At 39.8% G+C, this 20,786-nt stretch overlaps 1 protein-coding gene across 1 annotated transcript; it reads right to left on the bottom strand.

The window, feature by feature from the left end:
- Positions 1-218: 218 nt before the first annotated feature.
- Positions 219-1,465, bottom strand: LOC127677930 (endogenous retrovirus group K member 6 Gag polyprotein-like; the record flags this gene model as incomplete). The annotated part of the gene is given in 2 exon segments (XM_052172858.1): positions 219-1,270; positions 1,273-1,465. Coding segments are annotated over 2 exon segments (1,245 nt in total), but the record flags the coding sequence as incomplete, so codon positions are not given.
- Between the last annotated feature and the right edge of the window lie 19,321 nt (positions 1,466-20,786).

Below are 20,786 nucleotides of genomic sequence, written 5' to 3'. Positions count from 1 at the left end.
TAGCTGAGCAATTCTTTGATTAGCCGGTATAGTTATGACACCATGAGGGGAAGCAGCCATAATTTTAATTTCTCCCTCATAGTCACTGTCTATGACTCCTGGATAAATCTGCAGTCCCTTTACAGTATAACTGCTTCATCCTAACAGCAATCCCCAAGTGCCTTCGGGTAATGGTCCGAAGACTCCCGTGGGTAAAACCTGAACACCCATCTCTGGCGCTAGTACGGCCTGGCACTAGAGGTCCAGTCCTGCACTTCCTGGTGTAGCTCTGGCGAGGTCAAAGATAGATTTCCTTGGCTCGGCAGCAGCTGTGCCCCACAGACAGTCTGTCTTAGATGCAACGGGGCCTGGGGCTGGCCCCTCCCCCCGTTTCCCAACACGGGTCTACCTTGGAAATTATTTTTTGACTTGAATCCCTTTACCCAATGATTTCCTTTTCTACACTTATGGCATGTTCCTGGTGGACCACCTGATTGCCCGTTTATACTAGGCTTATTATCAGGACAATCACTTTTAAAATGACCCAGACTACCACATTTAAAACACCTTCTATTCCCTCGTCTCTGTGAAAGAATCCCCTGGATTGTGGTTCCCTGCAGCGCTGCCGCCATAGCTAAACCCTGATTATAGGAGGGACCGATTTCAGAACAAAGACGGATGTAACCAGCTAGGTCCGTCTTTCCCCTCTGGGGTCTAATGGCCTCCCGGCAGGCTGCATTAGCATTCTCATAGGCTAGTTGAGTAACCAGCGGATTCTCTGCCTGAGAATTTCCAAAAATTCTATTAGCTGTTTTTAGCAATCGGTCTACGAAATCTTGAAAGAGTTCGTCGGGAGCCTGTTTCACAGCTGTTAGATTTCCACTAAGATCTCCCTTAGCTGGTAACAGATTCCATGCACGGCGGGCGGCCACCGCAATCTGCGCATACACTGCGATGGGAAACCCAATCTGGTTATTATTTCCTTCATATAGGCCTTCCCCCAGTAACATCTCCGCATTCCATTCTGGATGGCCTGCTTGAGTGTTAGTGGCGGCAGTTCTTTTGCTAGCCTCACGCCATTCAGAACTCCAAAGCAAGAAATATCCCCCCGACAACGTGGCTTTACACAGCGTTTTCCAATCCTGTGGAGTTAGATTCGACTCTATCACAGTATCCAATAACGCCTGTGTAAAGGGAGCTGTCGGGCCGTACTGGGCTACGGCTAGCTTTAATTCTTTTATCACCTTAAATTCCAAGGTCTGATATTGTCTAATCACATTGTCCTGGTCTTCTCAAGGACTGGAAAAGCTAAGATTTCTGACGTATCCTGCCCCTCCCCGCGGGCCTGGTTTATAACTCTTTCTAATGGCGACTGGTGGGTCTCCGAGTTATTGTTCTCTCTAGTATTAGAGACCCTTTTAAGCTCCTGTAATTCATTAGTCAATTTCTGCAATTTAATTTCAAACTCTAACTTTTGTAATTGCATGTCCTTCTGGATCTCGGCCTCTGCCATCAAAGTCACAGGCGGAGCAGATGGCGCTACGGGGGGCCAATTTTCTCCATGAACTTCAGTCGCTCCTTTCTCGGGATGAGCTATTTTTTTTCTTACAATAGGCTCATCAGAACTGTCTCTGTGTTTACGAGACTTAGATTGTGGAGAATCTTCTATTACAGGGATCCTCTCTACAAGGCCTTTTACTTGAGAATCCTCACTTTCTTGAATAACACCTAATTCTTCCAAACCTCCTTCATCTATGATGTCTTTAATCAGAGTCCAGAGGCAGAGAGTGATATTGTCTGCCTTGGCTGCCTTTAGCGAATTACCAATTCTCAGCCAATTTCTCTCATTTAACGTTCGTTTTTCTTGGAACCAAGGACAACAGGAATATATCTGGTCCAAGAAATCCTCCAATCTTTCTTCTTCAAACCCTATCCCTTTCGCCTGAAGCAACTCTTGAATGTTGCGTGCGCAGATTTCGCACGAACTTTCTTGTCCCATATTCCCTATCTTTTCAACCCAAGCAGCCACTGTGCCAGGCCAACACAGTTTGCTTGAAAAACCGTATCCCTCTGCACTCACAACGATAGACACAATTTTCCACTAGCGCTAGTTTTGACCTCTATGTTGCTTACCGTGCGGATACCATTCCTTTTCACCTTTCCTGCGAAGCTTCGCTGGATAGGGTTACCTCAGGAAATACTCCCGTACCAGGTTTTCCAACGTTCAGGCGCCAATTATGTAGCTGCCAGCAGCCACATGTAAACCGGGTTACCTGTTGAGAGAATTTTGAGGTTACAGGGACAGAGGAGACGACAAGAGATTTGAGTCAAGGCGGGAATTCCGGTCAAGACTGGTTTTAATAATTTTAAGACAGGTTAAATAGTCTTTTGGGGGATCGACCAACCCCCCACAAGTCGGTGGCTTCAAAGACGGTCCTGTGAATTCTCTGGCTCCAGGTCTCAGCGGGTCGTCTGCCTTCGGGCTGGCGACTCAGTTAAACACCGGCTTGGGGGCGGTGTCAATAGCCGAGGTGCGGAGCCTATTGTTCACAGAACAAAGGCCGGAGGTAGCCATCGGAAGAGTTGGGCGGCTTGCCAGCCAGCTTAGTTGCAGGGGGAGGAGATACTCTTGACACATAATAATCAAAATACTAAATGCATAGAACAAAGAAAGAATATTAAAAGCTACAAGGTAAAGGGGCTAAGTAACATAGAGGCAGACCTATCAGAATTATATTAGACTTATCAACAGAGACTCTAAAAGCCAGAATAGCCTGGACAGAGGTTGTGTAAACTCTAAGACAATATAAATGCCAGCCAAGGCTACTATACCCAGCAAAACTTTCAATCAACATAGATGGAGAAACCAAAATATGCGAAATTCAAACAGTATCTATCTACCAATCCAGCCCTACAGAGGATTCTGGAAGGAAAACAAAATCACATGGAGGGTACCCACACCAAAGAAAAAGCAAGATATTAACCATCTCATAGCAAAGCCAAAAGGAGAGAATCACATGTGCTTAATACCAACAACAAAAATGTACATAACAGGAATTGTCTATCTTTAATATCTCTCAATATTAATGGACTCAACTCACCTACAAAAAGAGAGAAGCTAACAGACTAGATAATTAGAAAGGAGAATTTTGTAGCATACAAGAAACACACCACAATAACTAAGACAGATACTACCTCAGAGTAAAAGATATAAAAAACACTCCAAGCGCACGGTCCCATGAAACAAGCTGGAGTTGCCATCTTAATATCCAATCAAATAAACATTCAACCAAAACTTTTCATGTGAATTGAGAAAGAACACTTGATATTCATCAGAGGAAAATCAACCAAGAGAAAGTCTCAACTCTGAGCATCTATGCCCCAAATGCAAGGGTACGCACAGTCACAAAAGAAACTTTACTAAAGTTCAAAACACATAATGAACCCCACACACTAACTGTGGGAGACTTCAAAACCCCATTCTCACTAATGGAATGGTCATTGAAACAGAAACTAAATAGAGACACAGTGAAACTAACAGAAACTAAGCACCAAATTGATTTAACTAATATCTATAGAACATTTCACAATAAAACAAAAAAAAAATATATGATCTCAGCACCTCATGGTATCTTCTCTAAAACTGACTATACAGTTGATCACAACATAAGCCTCAACCAATAAAAGAAGATTGAAATAATCTCATGTATTCTATCAGATCACCATGGCCAAAGGTAGGTCTTTAACAACAACAACAACAACAACAACAACAACAACAACAAAACAGAAAACACACATATCCATGGAAACTGAACTACTCTCTACTCAATGATAAGTCAGGGAAAAAATAAAGAAAGAAATTAAAGACTTCTGGAATTCAATAAAAAATGCTGATGCAGCATACCCAAACACATGGAAAGCAGTGCTAAGAGGAAAATTCATAGCACTAAGTGCCCTGGTAAAGAAATTAGATATCCTACACTAGCAACTTAACAGCAAACCCAAGAGCTTTACAACAAAAATAAGCAAACACATGCAAGAGAAGTAGATAGCAGGAAATAGTCAAACTCAGGGCCAAAATCAACAAAATAAAAATAAAAATAAAGAGAATGATACAGAAAAAAAAAACCAAAAGCTTGTTCTTTGAGAGAATCAATAATATAGATAAACCCCAAGCCAAACTAACAAAAGGATACAAAGACAGTATCCAAATTAACAAAATCAGATTTGAAAGGGAGACATAACAAAAACTGAGAAAATTTAAAAAATCTTCAGATTCTACTACAAAAGCCTATATGCAACATAACTGGAAAATATAGAGGAAATTGATAGTTTTCTACACAGATATCACATACCAAAGTTAAATCAAGAGCAAGTAAACTATCTAAACAGGCCCATACCACATAAAGAAATAGAAGAAGTCATTAAAAACCTCATAACCAATAAAAGCCTGAGGCCAGACCAATTTAGTGCAGAATTCTACAAGACCTTCAAGAAAGTTCTAAAATCAAAATTTCTCAAACTATCCCTTAAAATAGAAACAGAAAGAACACTAACTAATTCATTCTATTAAACCACAATTACTCTGATACCTAAACCACAAAAGGACCTAACCCAAAAAGAGAACTTCATACCAATCTCACTTATGAATATTGATGCAAAAAGATACTCAACAAAAATCTTACAAACAAAATCCAAGAACACATCAAAGCCATCATTCACCAGAAGCAAGTAGGCTTCATCCCAGGGATGCAAGGTTAGTTCAATATATGAAAATCCATTAACATAATCCACTAAACAAATTCAAAGAAAAAAATCACATGGTCATCTCCTTAGATGCTGGAAAAGCATTTGATAAAATATAACACCCCTTTATGTTAAGGATATTGGAGAGATCAGGAATTCAAAATCCATACCTAAACATAATAAAAGCAATTTACTACAAACCAACAGCCAATATCAAGTTAAATGGAGAGATACTTGAAGCAACCTCACTAAAATCAGGGACAAGACAAGGACACCCACTGTACCCATATCTATTCAATGTAGGACTGGAACTTCTATCTAGAGCAATAAGAAAACCAAAAGAGGTCAAGGTGATATCAATTGGCAAAGAAGAAATAAAGGTATCACATAAGCGACTCAAAAAATTTTACCAGAGTATTACAGCTGATAACTTCAGCAAAGGGGCTAGATATAAATTTTTATTTATTTTTAATAATAAAAATAAATAAAGATCTCTGAGTTTAAGATCTCTGAGGGCAGAAATCGCTGGGGGTCTGCCTGCACCCAGGACCTGGACAGATCAATGGTTCATCTGTGTGCCAGCTGGTCATGGGTCCTGTGCCCATTGTGGTGATCAGCATTTGGAGCGACTCCCCTCCACCATCTTCACCCCATGACAGAGCAGACGGGGAGCACGAGATTCACTGAGACAAGCCAAATATTACATTCCTTGGGGCAAGACACAGCAGAGCTCCAACAGCATACAAGAGGAGAGCAGCACATCAGCAATCTGTACCAGACGAAACACAGTCATACAGTGTTGCAGAAATAACCCAACAGGTTCACAGGAGATTGAAGCACCAGCCAGTGACAACAAGACCAACTAACACCAGTGAGAACTAGAAGGCAACAGGCAAACATAGGAACGTTACTAACAGAAATCAAGGCAATATGGCAGCATCTGAACCCAATTCTCCATTAACAGCATGTCCTTGATACCCCAACATATCAGAAAAACAAGATTTGGATTTAAAATCACTCATCATGATGCTGTTAGAGGAACACATGAAGGACATAAATAAATATCTAAAAGAAACTCTAGAGAAAATGGATCAAAATTAAGAAGCACTTACAAGGGAAACACAAAAATCATTTAAAGAAATTCAGGAGACAACATGTCCAAAGATAGAAGCCAATAAGGAGGAAATGCTAAAATCACTTAATGAAATAAAGGAGAACTTTGGTCAACAGGCAGAAATCATGAAAGAGGAAACACAAAAATCGCTTAAAGAATTACAGGAAAGCACAAACAAGCAAGTGAAGGAGCTGCACAAAACCATCCAGGATCTAAAAACAGAAGTAGAAACAACTAAGAAATTGCAAAGGGAGACAACTTTGGAAATAGAAAACCTTGGGAAGAAATCAGGGACCATAGATGCAAATATCAACAACAGAATACAAGAGATAGAAGAAAGAATCTCAGATGCTGAAGATACCATATAAACCATGGAATCAACAGTCAAAGAAAATGCAAAATGCAAAAATCTTGTATCCCAAAACATCCAGGAAATCCAGGACACAATGAGAAGACCAAAACTAAGGATTATAGGTGTAGATGACAGAAAAGATTTACAACTGAAAAGACCAGCAAATATCTTCAACAAAATTATGGAAGAAAACTTCCCTATCCTAAAGAGAGAGATGCCCATGATTATACAAGAAGCCTACAGAACTCCAAACAGACTGAACTAGAACAGAAATACCTCTAATCACATAATAATCAAAACAGCAAATATACTTTTAAAAAAAAGAATATTAAAGGCAGTAAGAGAAAAAGGCCAAGTAACATATAAAGGAAGACCTATAAGAATTACACCAGACTTCTCACCAGAGACCATGAAAGCTAGAAGATCCTGGGCAGATCCCATGCAGACTCTAAGAGAGTACAAATGCCAGCCAAGACTACTATATCCAGCAAAACTCTCAATAACTATAGATGGAGAAACAAAGATATTCCATGACAAAAACAAATGTACACAATATTGTTCCACAAACCCAGGCCTACAAAGGATAATAGGGGGAAAACACCAATACAAGGAGGAAAAGTACACCCTGGAAAAAGCAAGATAGTAACCTTCTTTCATCAAACCCAAAAGAAGATAACCACTCAAATATAAAATTAACATCAAAAATGACAGGAAGCAATCATCACTATTCCTTAACATCTCTTATCATCAATGGACTCAATTTCCCAATAAAAAGACATAAACTAACAGACTGGATATGTAAACAGGACCCTATATTTTGCTGCATATGGGAAACACACATCAGTGTTAAAGACAAAAACTACCTTAAAGTAAAAGGCTGGAAGACAATTCTACAAGCAAATGGTCTCATGAAACAAAGCAGAGTAGCCATTTTAATATCAGATAAAATTGACTTTCAACCCAAAGTCATTAAAAGGAACATGGAAGAACAATTCTTGCTGGTCAAAGGAAAAATTCACCAAGAAGAACTCTCAATTCTGAACATCTATGCTCTAAATGCAAGGGCACCCTCATTCATAAAAGAAACTTTACTGAAGCTCAAAACACACGTTGCACCTAACACAATAATTGTGGGTGACTTCAACACCCCATTCTCCTCAATGGACCGATCACGAAAACAGAAACTAAACAGGGACACAGTAAAACTAATTGAAGCTGTGGACGAATTGGATTGAACATATATATTTATAGAACATTTTATCCTAAAGCAAAAAATATACCTTTTCTCAGCACCTCATGGTACCTTCTCCAAAACTGATCATATAATTGGTCACAAGACAGACCTCAACAAAAATTAGAAGATTGAAATAATCCCATGCTTTCTATCAGATCACTATGGAGAAAGAGAGGTCTTCAATAGCAAGAAAAACAACAGAAAACCCACATAAACATGGAAACTGAACAATACTCTACTCAATGATACCTTGGTCAAGGAAGAAATAAAGAAAGCAATCACAGACTTTTTAGAATTTAATGAAAATGAAGTCACAACACACCCAAATCTTTGGGACACTATGAAACGAGTGCTAAGAGGAAAACTCATAGCTCTGAGTATCTCCAAAAAGAACCTGGAAAGAACAAACACTAGAAGTTTAATGGCACATATGAAAGCCCTGGAACAAAAAGAAGCTAATTCACCCAGGAGGAGTTGAAGGCAGGAAATCAAAAAACTCAGGGCTGAAATCAATTAAGTTGAAACAAAGATAACCATACAAAGAATCAACAAAACCAGGAGTTGGTCCTTTGAGAAAATCAACAAGATAAATAAACCCTTAGCCAGACTAACCAAAGGGCACAGAGACAGTATCCAAATTAACAAAATTAGAAATGAAAAGAGAGATATAACAAGAGAAACTTAGGAAATTCAAAAAATCATCACATCCTACTACAAAAGCCAATCCTCAACACAACTGGAGAATCTAGATGAAATGGACAATTTCTTAGACAGATACCAAATACCAAAATTAAATCAGGATCAAACAGATCATCTAAATAGTCCCATAACCCCTAAAGAAATAGAAGGGGGTCATAGAAAGCCTTCCAACCATAAAAAAAGCACAGGACCAGATGGTTTTAGTGAAGATTTTTACAAGACCTTCAAAGAAGACCTAACACCAATACTCTTCAAACTATTCCACAAAATAGAAGCAGAAGGAATACTACCCAACTCATTCTATGAAGCCACAATTATGCTGATACCAAAACCACACAAAGATCCAACATAGAAAGAGAACTTTAGGCCAATTTCCCTTGTGAATAACGATGCAAAACTCCTAAAGATACAGCAAACCAGTAGCCAACATCAAACTAAGTGGAGACAAATTTGAAGCAATCCCACTAAAATCAGGCACTAGACAAGGCTGCCCCCTCTCTCCCTATTTTTTCAATATGGTTCTTGAAGTCCTAGCTAGAGCAATTTGACAACATAAGGAGGTCAAAGGGATACAAATCAGAAAGGAAGCAGTCAAACTATCACTATTTGCAGATGATATGATAGTATACTTAAATGACTCAAAAAACTCTACCAGAGAACTCCTACAGCTGATAAACAGCTTCAGCAAAGTGGATGGTTACAAAATCAACTCAACCAAATCAGTAGCCTTCCTATACTCGAAGGATAAACAGACAGAGAAAGAAATTAGGGAAATGACACCCTTCACAATAGCCACAAACAACATAAAGTTCCTTGGTGTAACTCTAACCAAACAAGTGAAAGATCTGTATGACAAGAACTTCAAGTCTCTGAAGAAGGAAATCAAAGAAGACCTCAGAAAATGGAAAAATCTTCCATGCACGTGGATTGGCATGATCAATATAGTTAAAATGGCCATCTTGCCAAAAAGCAACCTACAGATTCAATGTAATCCCCATCAAAATACCAACTCAGTTCTTCATAGAGGTAGAAAGAGAAATTTTCAAATTTATCTGGAATAACAAAAAACCCATGATAGCTAAAACTATTCTCAACAGTAAAAGAACTTCTGGGGGAATCAGTATCCCAGACCTCAACCATTACTACAGAGTAATAGTGATAAAAACTGCATGGTATTGGTACAATGACAGGCAAGTTGATCAATGAAATAGGATTGAAGACACAGAAATGAACCCACACACCTATAGTCACTTGATCTTAGACAAAAGAGCTGAAAATATCTAGTGGAAAAAAGATAACCTTTTCAATACATGGTGCTGGTTCAATTGGAGGTCAGCATGCAGAAAAATGCGAATTGATCCATTCTTATCTCCTTGTACTAAGCTCAACTCCAAGTGGATCAAGGACCTCCACATAAAATAAGACACACTAGAAAAGAAACTGGGGAAGACCCTTGAAGACATGGGCACAGCAAAAAGTTTCTGAACAGAACATCAATAACTTATGCTCTAAGATCAAGAATTGACAAATGGGACCTCATAAAATTACAAAGTTTCTGTAAAGCAAAGGACACTGTCAAAAGGACAAAACTGCAACCAAGAGATTGGGACAGGATCTTCACCAACCCTAAATCCGACAGAGGGCTACTATCCAATATATACAAAGAGCTCAAGAAGTTAGACCTCAGAAAACTGAATAACCCTATTAAAAAATTGGGTACAGAACTAAACAAAGAATTTTCACCTGAAGAACTTTGGATGGCTGAGAAGCACCTTAAGAAATGTTTAATATCATTAATCATTAGGGAAATTCAAATCAAAACAACCCTGAGATTTAACCTCATACCAGTCAGAATGGCTAAGGTCAAAAACTCAGGAGACAGCAGGTGTTGGCAAGAATGTGAAAAAAGAGGAACACTCCTCCACTGCTGGTGGGATTGCGAGATGGTACAACCACTTTGGAAATCAGTCTGGCGGTTCCTCAGAAAACTGGACATGACACTTCCAGAGGACCCTGCTATACCTCTCCTGGATATGTACCCAGATGATTTCCTGGCATGCAATAAGGACACATGCTCCACTATGTTCATGACAGCCCTATTTACAATAGCCAGAAGCTGGAAAGAACCCAGATGCCCCTCAATGGAAGAATGGATACAGAAATGTAGTATATTTATACAATGGAAAACTACTCACCAATTAAAAACAATGAATTCATGAAATTCTTAGGCAAATGGTTGGAACTTGAAAATATCATCCTAAATGAGGTAACCCAATCACAAAAGAATACACATGGATGAAATAAATTATAAGTGGATATTAATTAGCCCAGAAGCTCTGAATTCTCAAGACACAGTTAGCATATCAAATGATACACAAGAAGAAGGAAAGAGAGGGCCCTGGTTCTAAAAAAGACTTGATCCAGCATTGTAGGGGAGTACCAAGACAGAGAAATGGAAGAGGGGTGATAGTAAAATGGATGGAAAGAAGAGGGCTTATGAGACCGATGGGGAGGGGGGACCGGGAATGGGGAAAGCATTCGGAATGTGAACAAAGAATATAGAAAATAAATAAATAAATAAATAAATAAATAAATAAATAAATAAATAAATAAATACCACATAAAACCTGACACACTGAAACTAATCGAAAAGAAAGTGGGGAAGACCCTGGAGGACATGGGCACAGGGGAAAAGTTCCTGAATAGAACACCAATAGCTTATGCTCTAAGATCAAGAACTGACAAATGGGACCACATAAAACTACAAAGTTTCTGTAAGGCACAAGACACCGTCAAAAGGACAAAACATCAACCAACAGACTGGGAAAGGATCTTCAACAACCCTAAATCCGACAGAGGGCTAATATCTAATATATACAAAGAACTCAAGAACGTAGAAGCCAGAGAACCAAATAACCCCATTAAAAAGTGGGGTACAGAGCTAAACAAAGAATTTTCACATGAAGAACTTCGGAGAGCTGAGAAACACCTTATGAAATGTTCAACATCATTAATCATTAGGGAAATGCAAATCAAAAGAACCCTGAGATTTCACCTCACACCAGTCAGAATGGCTAAGGTCAAAAACTCAGGAGACAGCAGGTGTTGGTGAGGATGTGGAGAAAGAGGAACACTCCTCCACTCCTGGTGGGATTGCAAGATGGCGCAACCACTTTGGAAATCAGTCTGGCAGTTCCTCAGAAAATTGTGCATGACACTTCCTGAGGACCCTGCTATACTGTTCCTGGGCGTATACCCAGAGGATTCTTCAGCATGCAATAAGGACACATGCTCCACTATGTTCATAGCAGCCCTATTTGTAGTAGCCAGAAGCTGGAAAGAACCCAGGTGTCCCTCAATGGAGGAATAAATACAAAAAATATGGTATATTTGCACAATGGAGTACTATTCAGCCATTAGAAACAATGAATTCATGAAATTCTTAGACAAATGGATAGAGCTGGAGAACATCATACTAAGTGATGTAACCCAGTCTCAAAAGATCAATTATGGTATGTACTCACTGATAAGTGAATATTAGCCTCAAAACTTTGAATACCCAGGACATAATCCACAAATTAAATGATGTCCCAAAAGAATGGAGGAGTGGCCCCTGGTTCTGGAAAGACTCAGTGCAAGAGTATAGGGGAATTCCAGAACAGGAAAGTGGGAAGGGGTGGATGGAAGAACAGGCAGACGGAAGAGGGCTAATGGGACTTGCGGGGAGTGATGACCCAGAAAAGGGGAAATCATTTGAAATGTAAATAAAAATATATCAATAAAAAAGAAAAAAAAAAGAAAAAAAAGAAAAGTAAATAAATAAATAAATAAATAAATAAATAAATAATCTTCCTTTATACAAATGATAAAGAGGTTGAGAAAGAAATTAGGCAAACAACATCCTTTGTGACCATTGTGGTCACAAATAATATAAAAAATCTTAGGATAACTCTAACCAAAAAGTGAAAGATCTATATGACAAGAACTTCAAGTCTCTCAAGAAAGAAATTGAAGACCTCAGAAAATGGCAAGATCTCCCATACTTATAGATTGGTAGAATTAACATAGTAAAAATGGCCATCCTACCAAAAGCAATCTTCAGACTCAATGCAATTGCTATCAAAATCCTAACACAATTCTTCAAAGGCATGAAAAGAGCAATTTTTAAGTTCATCTGGAAAAGCAAAAAAATCCATAAGAACAAAAATAAATTCATAACAATTAAAAAATTTCTGGGGAAAATCACCCTCCCTGACCTCAAGCAATAGTGATTAAAAACTGCATGGTATTGGTACAGAGACAGACAAGTTGACCAGTGGAACAGAATTGATGATCCAAAATAAAACTATACACTTACAGAGACTTTATCTTTGACAAAGAAGACAGAAATATACAATGGAAAATAGAAATCATCTTCAACAAATGTTTCTGGTCTAACTGGCAATCTGTATGTAGAAAAATAAAAATAGATTCATATTTGTTATCTTGAATAAAGCTCAAATACAAGTGGATCAAGAACCACAGCATAAAACTAGATACACTGAATCTAATAGAAGAGAAAGTAGAAAAGAGCCTTGGATTCGTTGGCATGGGAGGAGGTTGGGGGAATTACTTAAACAGAACTAAATTTAAACAGAAATAGATCTACCTAAAAACCAGCTACACCACTCTTGGGCATATATTCAAAAGATGTCCCACCATGCCACGGGGGCACACATTTTACCATGTTCAAATTGGCCTTGTTTGTGAAACCCAGAAGCTGGAAACAACCCAGATGTCCTACGACAGAAGTATGGATACAGAAAATGTTGTTTGTTTACACAATCGAATACTACTCACCTGTTAAGAACAAAGATATCATGAGTTTTGCAAGCAAATGGTTAGATCTAGAAAATATCATCCTGAGTGAGGTAACTCAGATGCAAAAAGACATGTATGGTATGGACTCACTAGTAAGTGGATATTAGCCAAAAAAGTACAGGATACAATCCATGGAACTCAAGAAGGTTAACAAACCAAAGGGTCCAAGGGAGGACTCCTCAAATCCTCTTGAGAGGGAGAAGAAATCAATCACAAGAGTGTGGGGAATGAGGAAGAGACCTGAGTGGGAAAGAGGACAGGGAGGTAAAGGGGGCAAAATTACCAGGTATTGGTTGGGGAGAACAGAACTGAAGTCCTCAGGCACAGCAGAAAGAATGGAAACAGGCAACCATGAGAGGTAGGAGGTAGGGGACCCTCTAGTAAGTAGCAGAGACTTGGGAGGTACAAGAGTCTCAGGACTCAAAGGGTCCTTAGATGAAATTCACTACAGTGCGGAGTAGGAGCTTATAGAGCCCACCTCTAGTAGAGTGATAGGGCATCAAGTAGAGGGATAGGATAGCCATCCCACAGTCAAAAACCCTGACCCATAATTGTTCTTGTCTGAAAAAACTGAAGGGACAAATATGAAGATGAGTCTGAGGAAAAGGAGGCCCAGTGACAGGCCTAAATTGGGATCTAGCTCAAGGGGAGGCCCCAAGGCCTGCACTATTACTGAAGTCATGGTGTGCTCACAACAAGGTGTCTAACAAGACTCCCCTCTGAATGACCCAACAAGCAACTGAAAGAGTCAGATGCATATATTTACACTCGACTGATGGACAGAAGCTGGTGAGCCCTGTGATTGAATTAGGGGAAAACTGGGAGAAGCTGGGGAAAAGGGAAACCCTAGGGGAAGACCAGCAGTCTCAACTAACAGACCCTGAGATCTCTCAGACACTGACCTACCAATCAGACAGCATATACCTGCTGATATGAGGCCCTCAACACAAATAGAGCAGAGGACTCCCAGGTCTGGACTTAGTCAAATAAGAGGAACCTAACCCTCAAGAGACTTGAGGCCCTGGAGAGTGAGAAAGTTTAATGGGGAGGGGGTAGGGTGGGGATATCTTCTTGGAAACAAGGGAAGGAGGTATGCAATGTGGAAAAGTCAGAAGGTGGGCCTCAAGTGGGATAAAGTCTGGACTGTAAAACAACATTAAAGAATAAAGAAAAGAAAGAAAACACAATGAGAGACAAACGTGGAGATGGAAAACTAAGAAAGAGATCAGGAGTTACAGGTGCAAGCATCACCAACAGAATACAGAAGATGGAAAAGAGAATATCAGGTATAGAAGATACCATAGAAGACATTTCACAAAATACTCAAAGAAAATACAAAAAGTAAAACACTCCTAACTCAAAATATTCAAGAAATGCAGGACACAATGAAAATCCCAAACCTAAGAATAGTAGGTGTAGAAGAGAGAGAATATTCTTAACTCAAAGGGCCAGTAAACATCTTCAATAAAATTGTCGAAGAAAACTTCCCTAACCTAAAGAAAGAGATACTCAAAAAATGTACAAGAAACCTACAGAACAACAGGCAGAACAAGAAAAGAAATTCATTCCATTACATAATAATCAAAACACCAAATGCACAGAACAAATAATATTGAAAACTATAAGGGAAAAGGGTCAAGTAACATATAATGGCAGATAGAACTATCAGGATTGCACCAGACATCTCAACAGAATCTCTAAAAGCCATTAGATCGTGGGCAGATGTCATACAGAACCTAAGAGAACAAAAATTTCAGCCCAGGATACTATACCCAGCAAAACTTTCAATTACTATAGATGGAGAAACCAAGATATTCCATGACAAAACCAAGTTTAAACAATATATTTCCACTAATCCAGCCCTACTGAGGATGATAGAAGGAGACAATCTGGAATAGCCATTCTAATATTGAATAAAATAGACTTCCATCCTAAAGTTACCCCCCACAAAAAAATGAGAAAGGACACTACATACTCATCAAGGGAAAAATTCACCAAGATGACCTCTCAATTCTGAACATATATGTCCCGAATACAAGGGCACCCACATTTGTAATAGAAATGCTACTGAAGCTCAAAGCACACATTGCATGTTCCACAATAATAGTGGGAGACATCAACAACCCACTCTCACCAATGAACAGATCATAGAAAAAGAAACTAAAAAGAGACTCAGTGAAACTAAAGGAAGTTATGAACCACATGGATTTAACAGATATCTATAGAACACTTCTCACTAAAACAAAAGAATATACCATCTTCTCAGCTCCTCATGGTACCTTCTCAAAAACTGGTCATATATGTGGGCACAAAACAAGCTTCAACAGATACAAGGATAGTGATTTAATCCCATGAATTTTATCAGACCACCACCAGAGGATAAAGGCTGACCTTCAATAACAACAAAAACAATAGAAGTCCCACATACACATGGAAACTAAACAACTCTACTCAGTTTTAACTTGGTCAGGGAAGAAATAAAGAAAGGAATTAAAGACTATCTGAAATTTAATGAAAATAAAGGCACAAGATAGCCAAACTTATGGGAAGAAATAAAAGAAGTTCTAAAAGAAAAATTCATAGCTCTGAGTGCCTCCATAAAGAAACTGGAGAGATCCTACACTAGCAACTTAGCAGTATATTTGAATGCTCTAGAACAAAAGGAAGCAAATTCACCCAAGAGGAGTAGATGGCAAAAAAATAATCAAACTGGAGGCTGAAACTGACTGAGAAGAAGCAAAAAGAACTATACAAAAAAAAAAAATCAACAAACAAGCAGCTGGTTCTTTGAGAATATAAACAAATAGATAAACCCTTAGCCAAACTAACTAGAGAGCATAGAGACAGTATCCAACTTAACAAAATCAAAAAAAGAAAAGGGAGACATAACAACAGAAACTGAGGAAATTAAAAAAAAAATCATCAGATCCTACAATAAAAGCAAAAGGATAGAACTAGAAAATCCTGACTGACTTAGCCCAGACACTGAAGAATACACATGGTGTATACTCCTGGATAAGTGGATATTAGCCCAAAAGCTCAGAACACACATGATTCAGCCCACAAACCATATGGAGCTTAAGAAGAAGGAGAACCAAAATGTGGATGTTTCAACCCTACATAGAAGGAGGAAAAAAATATACACAGGAGGTAGAGGTGGGGAAAGACAAAAGAGGGATAGAGGAGGAGAGGGAGAAAATGGGGGCAGGATCAATTATTAGAAGGGACAGGAGAAAAGTAAAGAGGGTCAAGAAATAGAATTGAAATATGTTGAGGTCGGTGATGTGGAACTGGGAGTTGCTACTAGAAAGTCCCAGATGCCAGGGAAGCAAGAGGCTCCCAGGACCCAAAAGGAATTATTTTAACTGAAATATACCACAAAGGGGAAAATAACTTGTAGAGACCACCTCCAGTTGAGGGATGGGGCCACCCACCTGTCTCAAAATTTTTAAACCAGAAATGTTCATGTCCAAAGGAAAGAGAGGAACAAAAATGTAAGAGAGACTGAAATAAAGGCCATCCAGAGACAGCCCTACCTAAGGATCCATCCCATCTGCAGATGCCAAGCACAGACACTATTGCTGAGGCCAAGAAGAGCTTGCTGACAGGAGGTTTGTATAGCTTTCCCTGAGAAGCTCCACTGAGAGTTTCAATTGGCACCTGACCAATACAGATGTAGATACTCACAGCCAACCATAGAACAGAGATCAGGGAACCAAGTAAGAGAGCTAGGGGAAGAACTAAAGAAGATGAAGGGTATTGCAACCCCATTGGAAGAACAATACCAACCAACCTGAGCACCCAGAATTCCCAAAGACTAAACTACCAACCAAAGTATACATGGAGGGATCCATGACTCCAGATATATGTATAGCAGAAGATGTCCTTAACTGACATCAGTGGGTATGAAGACCTTGGTCCTGTGGAAGTTTAATGCTCCCCAGAGTAGGGTGATGCTAGTGTGGTGAGGTGGGAGTGGCAGAGTACTCAAGGACCACACTGATAAAGGCAAAAGAGGGGAAGGAAGGGCTATTAGAAATGGGAGGTTCTGGAAGATTAACCAGGAAGGAGGATATCATTTGTAAAGTAAATGAATAAAATGACTAATTTTAAAAAAGAAAATCACTTATCCTAAGTGCAATAACACAGTCCCGAAAGAACACGTACTCACATTATCAGTGGATACTAGCCATAAAGTACAGGTATTATGTTACACTAAACAGACTGGCAGAAACTAAATAAGAATGAAGGCCCAAGTTAGAATTCTTGAATCTCACTTAGAAGGGGCAATGAAATAGTCATAAGAGACAGATAGATGGATGGACCTGGAAGGGAGGAGGGAGGAAGGGGTATGAGGGAATTCTGGATTAGGTATGGAAGATGGGAGAGATGGGAGGATGGTGATGAAAATGAATAAAAATATGCAACCAATGGGGATAAGGAGGTGAGGGGGGGTCTCCAGGATGAGACAGAAACTTAGAATAAGGGAGGTACCCAAGAATCAATGGGGTGAGCTTAGCAGTGATTCACAACTTTGGGGATATGGAAACTTGAAGGGGCCACCTCCTGTATCCAGACAAGAACCCCAGTGTAGGAATAGAGACACCAACCCACCCACAAAATTTTCAAAACAAAATTTGTGCAGACTCCAAGGAATGCAGGCAGAGGATGGAGCAGAATTTAATCGTATAGCCAATCAATAACCTGTCCAACTTGAGACCCATCCCATGAGCAAAGACCAATCCCCAACAATAATATGATACTCTGTTATACTTGCAGACAGGAGCAAGTTGTCCTCCAAGGGGATCCACTCAATAGCTGACTCACACAGATATAGATACCCACAGTACATGGAGCATAGGGACTCTTATGAAAGAATAAGAGAAAGGACTGATGGTTCCAAAAAGGACAGGAACTCTGTAGAAAGACCAACAGAGTCGGCTAATCTGAACCTTTGGGCTCTCTGAATCTGAATCACCAACCAATAAACAAACACAAACTAAATCTATTCAATACAAGATTTGAAGTCTTAAAGCAATAAAATAACTCAGGAGATTAAGGAGACAGAAATAAGAAAGTAGTCAAGTGTCTACATTTATACATGCTATGGTAGTGTGATGGATATTTCTGGTTGTCAGCTTGACTACATCTGCAATTAACTAAAACCCAAGTGACTAGAGACACCTGTATGAGACTGTCTTAATTACATCATTTGAAATGCAAACTCACTTCTGATCTGGATCTTTGAGGCAGGATGAACCAGCATTAGTCTGGAACACACCTTCTACTGGCAGATAATTTAAAGAGCACATAAAGAAGAGAAAAGCTTGAGTTTTCTGTGCTTGCTTGCTCTTGCCTTGCTTTTGCTAGCAATTCCATCCTTTCACTGGCATTAGAGTCTATATCTCCAGGAATCTGATATATGCTGAAACCAGCTGAGACATACACCTCATAGACTGAACACCTACTGGGTTCTTGGATATTCAGTTGGAACAAGGCCATTGTTGATTTAGCTGGACCACAGCCTGTAAAACATTCTATTAATTGTCCTTTATAGGAAAATGCACATTCATTCTATAGGTTTTCTTTCTCTAGAGAAGTCTGACAAATACAGAGAGTATATTATGTGAATCTAGTACAATGTTTCTCAACCTTCCTAATGCCATGACTCTTTAGTACAGTTCTTCCTGTTGTGATGATGTCCAATTGGAAAATCCTATTCAATGCTATTTCATAACTATAATTTTGCTACTTTTATGAATGGCAATGTGAATATCTGATATTTCTGATGGTCTTATGCAACAACAACCAAAGAAAAACCAGGGGCTGGACCTAGACCTCCTGCAAATTATGAAGCAGATAAACAGTTTATTCTTCATGTAGGTCCTTCGACAACCGGAGTAGAGGATTCCCTGAGCCTGTTGCCTGCATGCCTGTAGATCTCGAGTCTCTCAATAGATAGCTGTGTCCTCCCCAGCCTTTGAGCAGGAGTTTTCAAACCACTGGGCTAGACACTATCTCTCAGCCCTTGACATTCTGCCCCTTTTGTTCTCCATAGAACAATACAGTCTCCTTTTTATTACCTGGGAGTCAAGGCTAGAAAGCACCTGGTGCTAGCCTGGGTCAGAACACTGGGATCAAGATCTGCCAGACCTAAAGTTTCCTGAATCAAGCAAGCTACCTGCTGAGCAGTGTGGAGCCAACACATGCTAAGTCAAGACTTTGGAAGGAAATGATTCACCCTGATAACCCTTAAATTGTCACATCGCCAAATAAGCTCTGCACCTCCAACAGCAACTGTTGTCCTGGTGCCTGTTCTTTTTCTCCACCCACCATCTACCTCCAGCTTCTCTTCCAGGTACCCAGTTTGCCATAGCTATGGACAGCTGCAGACTGCCTTTTCTAGTCTCAATAGGGGAGGATGTGCCTTGTCATGGAGTGACTTGATGTGGGGGGAAGGGGTGGTTAAGCAGGGGGATGCGGGTTAATGAGGTATCATGCCAAAGTGGGCTTCCCCTTATAAAAAGTGAAGGGGGAGGTGAGATAGTGTGAGGACTTGTGTGAGGTGGTACTGGGAATGATAATGGGTTATAAAGGGATTAAGTAAATACATTTTTAAATTAATTAATTAACTACAGAAACAATTGCTATTAAAAATATTAACAGTAAAGGGGTCATAAAAACTCAAGCTTTTCTCTAATTTATGTGTTCTTTAAATCAGCTGCCAGTAGAAGGTGTGTTCCAGACTAATGTTGATTCATCCTGCCTCAAAGATCCAGATCAGAAGTGAGCTTGCATTTCAAATGATGTAATTAAGACAGTCTCATACAGGTGTCTCTAGTCACTTGGGTTTTAGAGAGAGGGGTTTAGGGAGTGTGGCACGGTGGTATGGGGAAGGGGGTGTCTAGGCAGGCCCATTCCCAGGCACCTCTTCCCTGCCTGAGGGACCACATGCACAAACACATGGTATAGAATAGTTTATTCAGGGCAGAAGATGGGTGTTAAAGAGGCAGAGAGACAGAGACAGAGAGAGAGAGACAGAGAGAGAGAGAGAGTAGAGAAGTGTAGGCCAGCCCTGACCATGTGGAGAGAGGGGTGAGGGGAAGAAAGCCCAAGAGGGGCAGAAAGGTAAGAGTACCAAGAGGCAAGAGTGATGAGATGAAAGAGAGAGGAGGGGCAAGCAGCCCCTTTAACATGGGCCAGGTCTATGGGGTGGGGCATACCTGGCTATTGCCAGGTAAGTGTGGGGATGAGCTTAGACAGAATACTAACATTTCTCAGTATTTGTTTAATTAAAGAGAAAAAATTAAGAGGTGACAGCGAAGCAGGAATAGGGTCATCGTTGTGATATCTGGCTGTTTCATGCTGGCATTGGGAGCAACATGTCTCTGGGGAACCTAGAAAAGGGATATGGGGAGTATTTTTCCAGTCTCAGAACTGGCTGCTTTCTTGCTGTCCAGAGTCTGTGGAGCCATCTGAGAATAGGTCAGGAGAGCAGGTCCAGAAGAAGCTGCCTGTGTCTAGAGAAGCTGAGAGGAGATTGGAGTGACTGAAGGTTGCTTCTCTGGAGCTGTCCTGGATGTGGTAAGGGCCTGGACTGGACAAGATGTTGAAACACATTAGTATAGGTAGGGAATAAGATTAAGTAACTGAAACTCAGAGGAATCCCACCCTTTGGAATAGGTAGTAAGTGGGAATTTGGACAGATGTACTTATCTGGGTGGAGCCTATTTGCTCCATGAGCAGTAGATCTGGGTAGGTTTTCTATAGCTAACAGGTTTATTAAAGAGATAACAACAAGA

This window comes from Apodemus sylvaticus, chromosome 2 (assembly GCF_947179515.1).
Source record: "Apodemus sylvaticus chromosome 2, mApoSyl1.1, whole genome shotgun sequence".
Lineage (NCBI taxonomy): Eukaryota > Metazoa > Chordata > Mammalia > Rodentia > Muridae > Apodemus > Apodemus sylvaticus.
The sequence above is the reverse complement of the archived record's forward strand: the minus strand, read 5'-3'. Positions and strand labels throughout refer to the sequence as shown.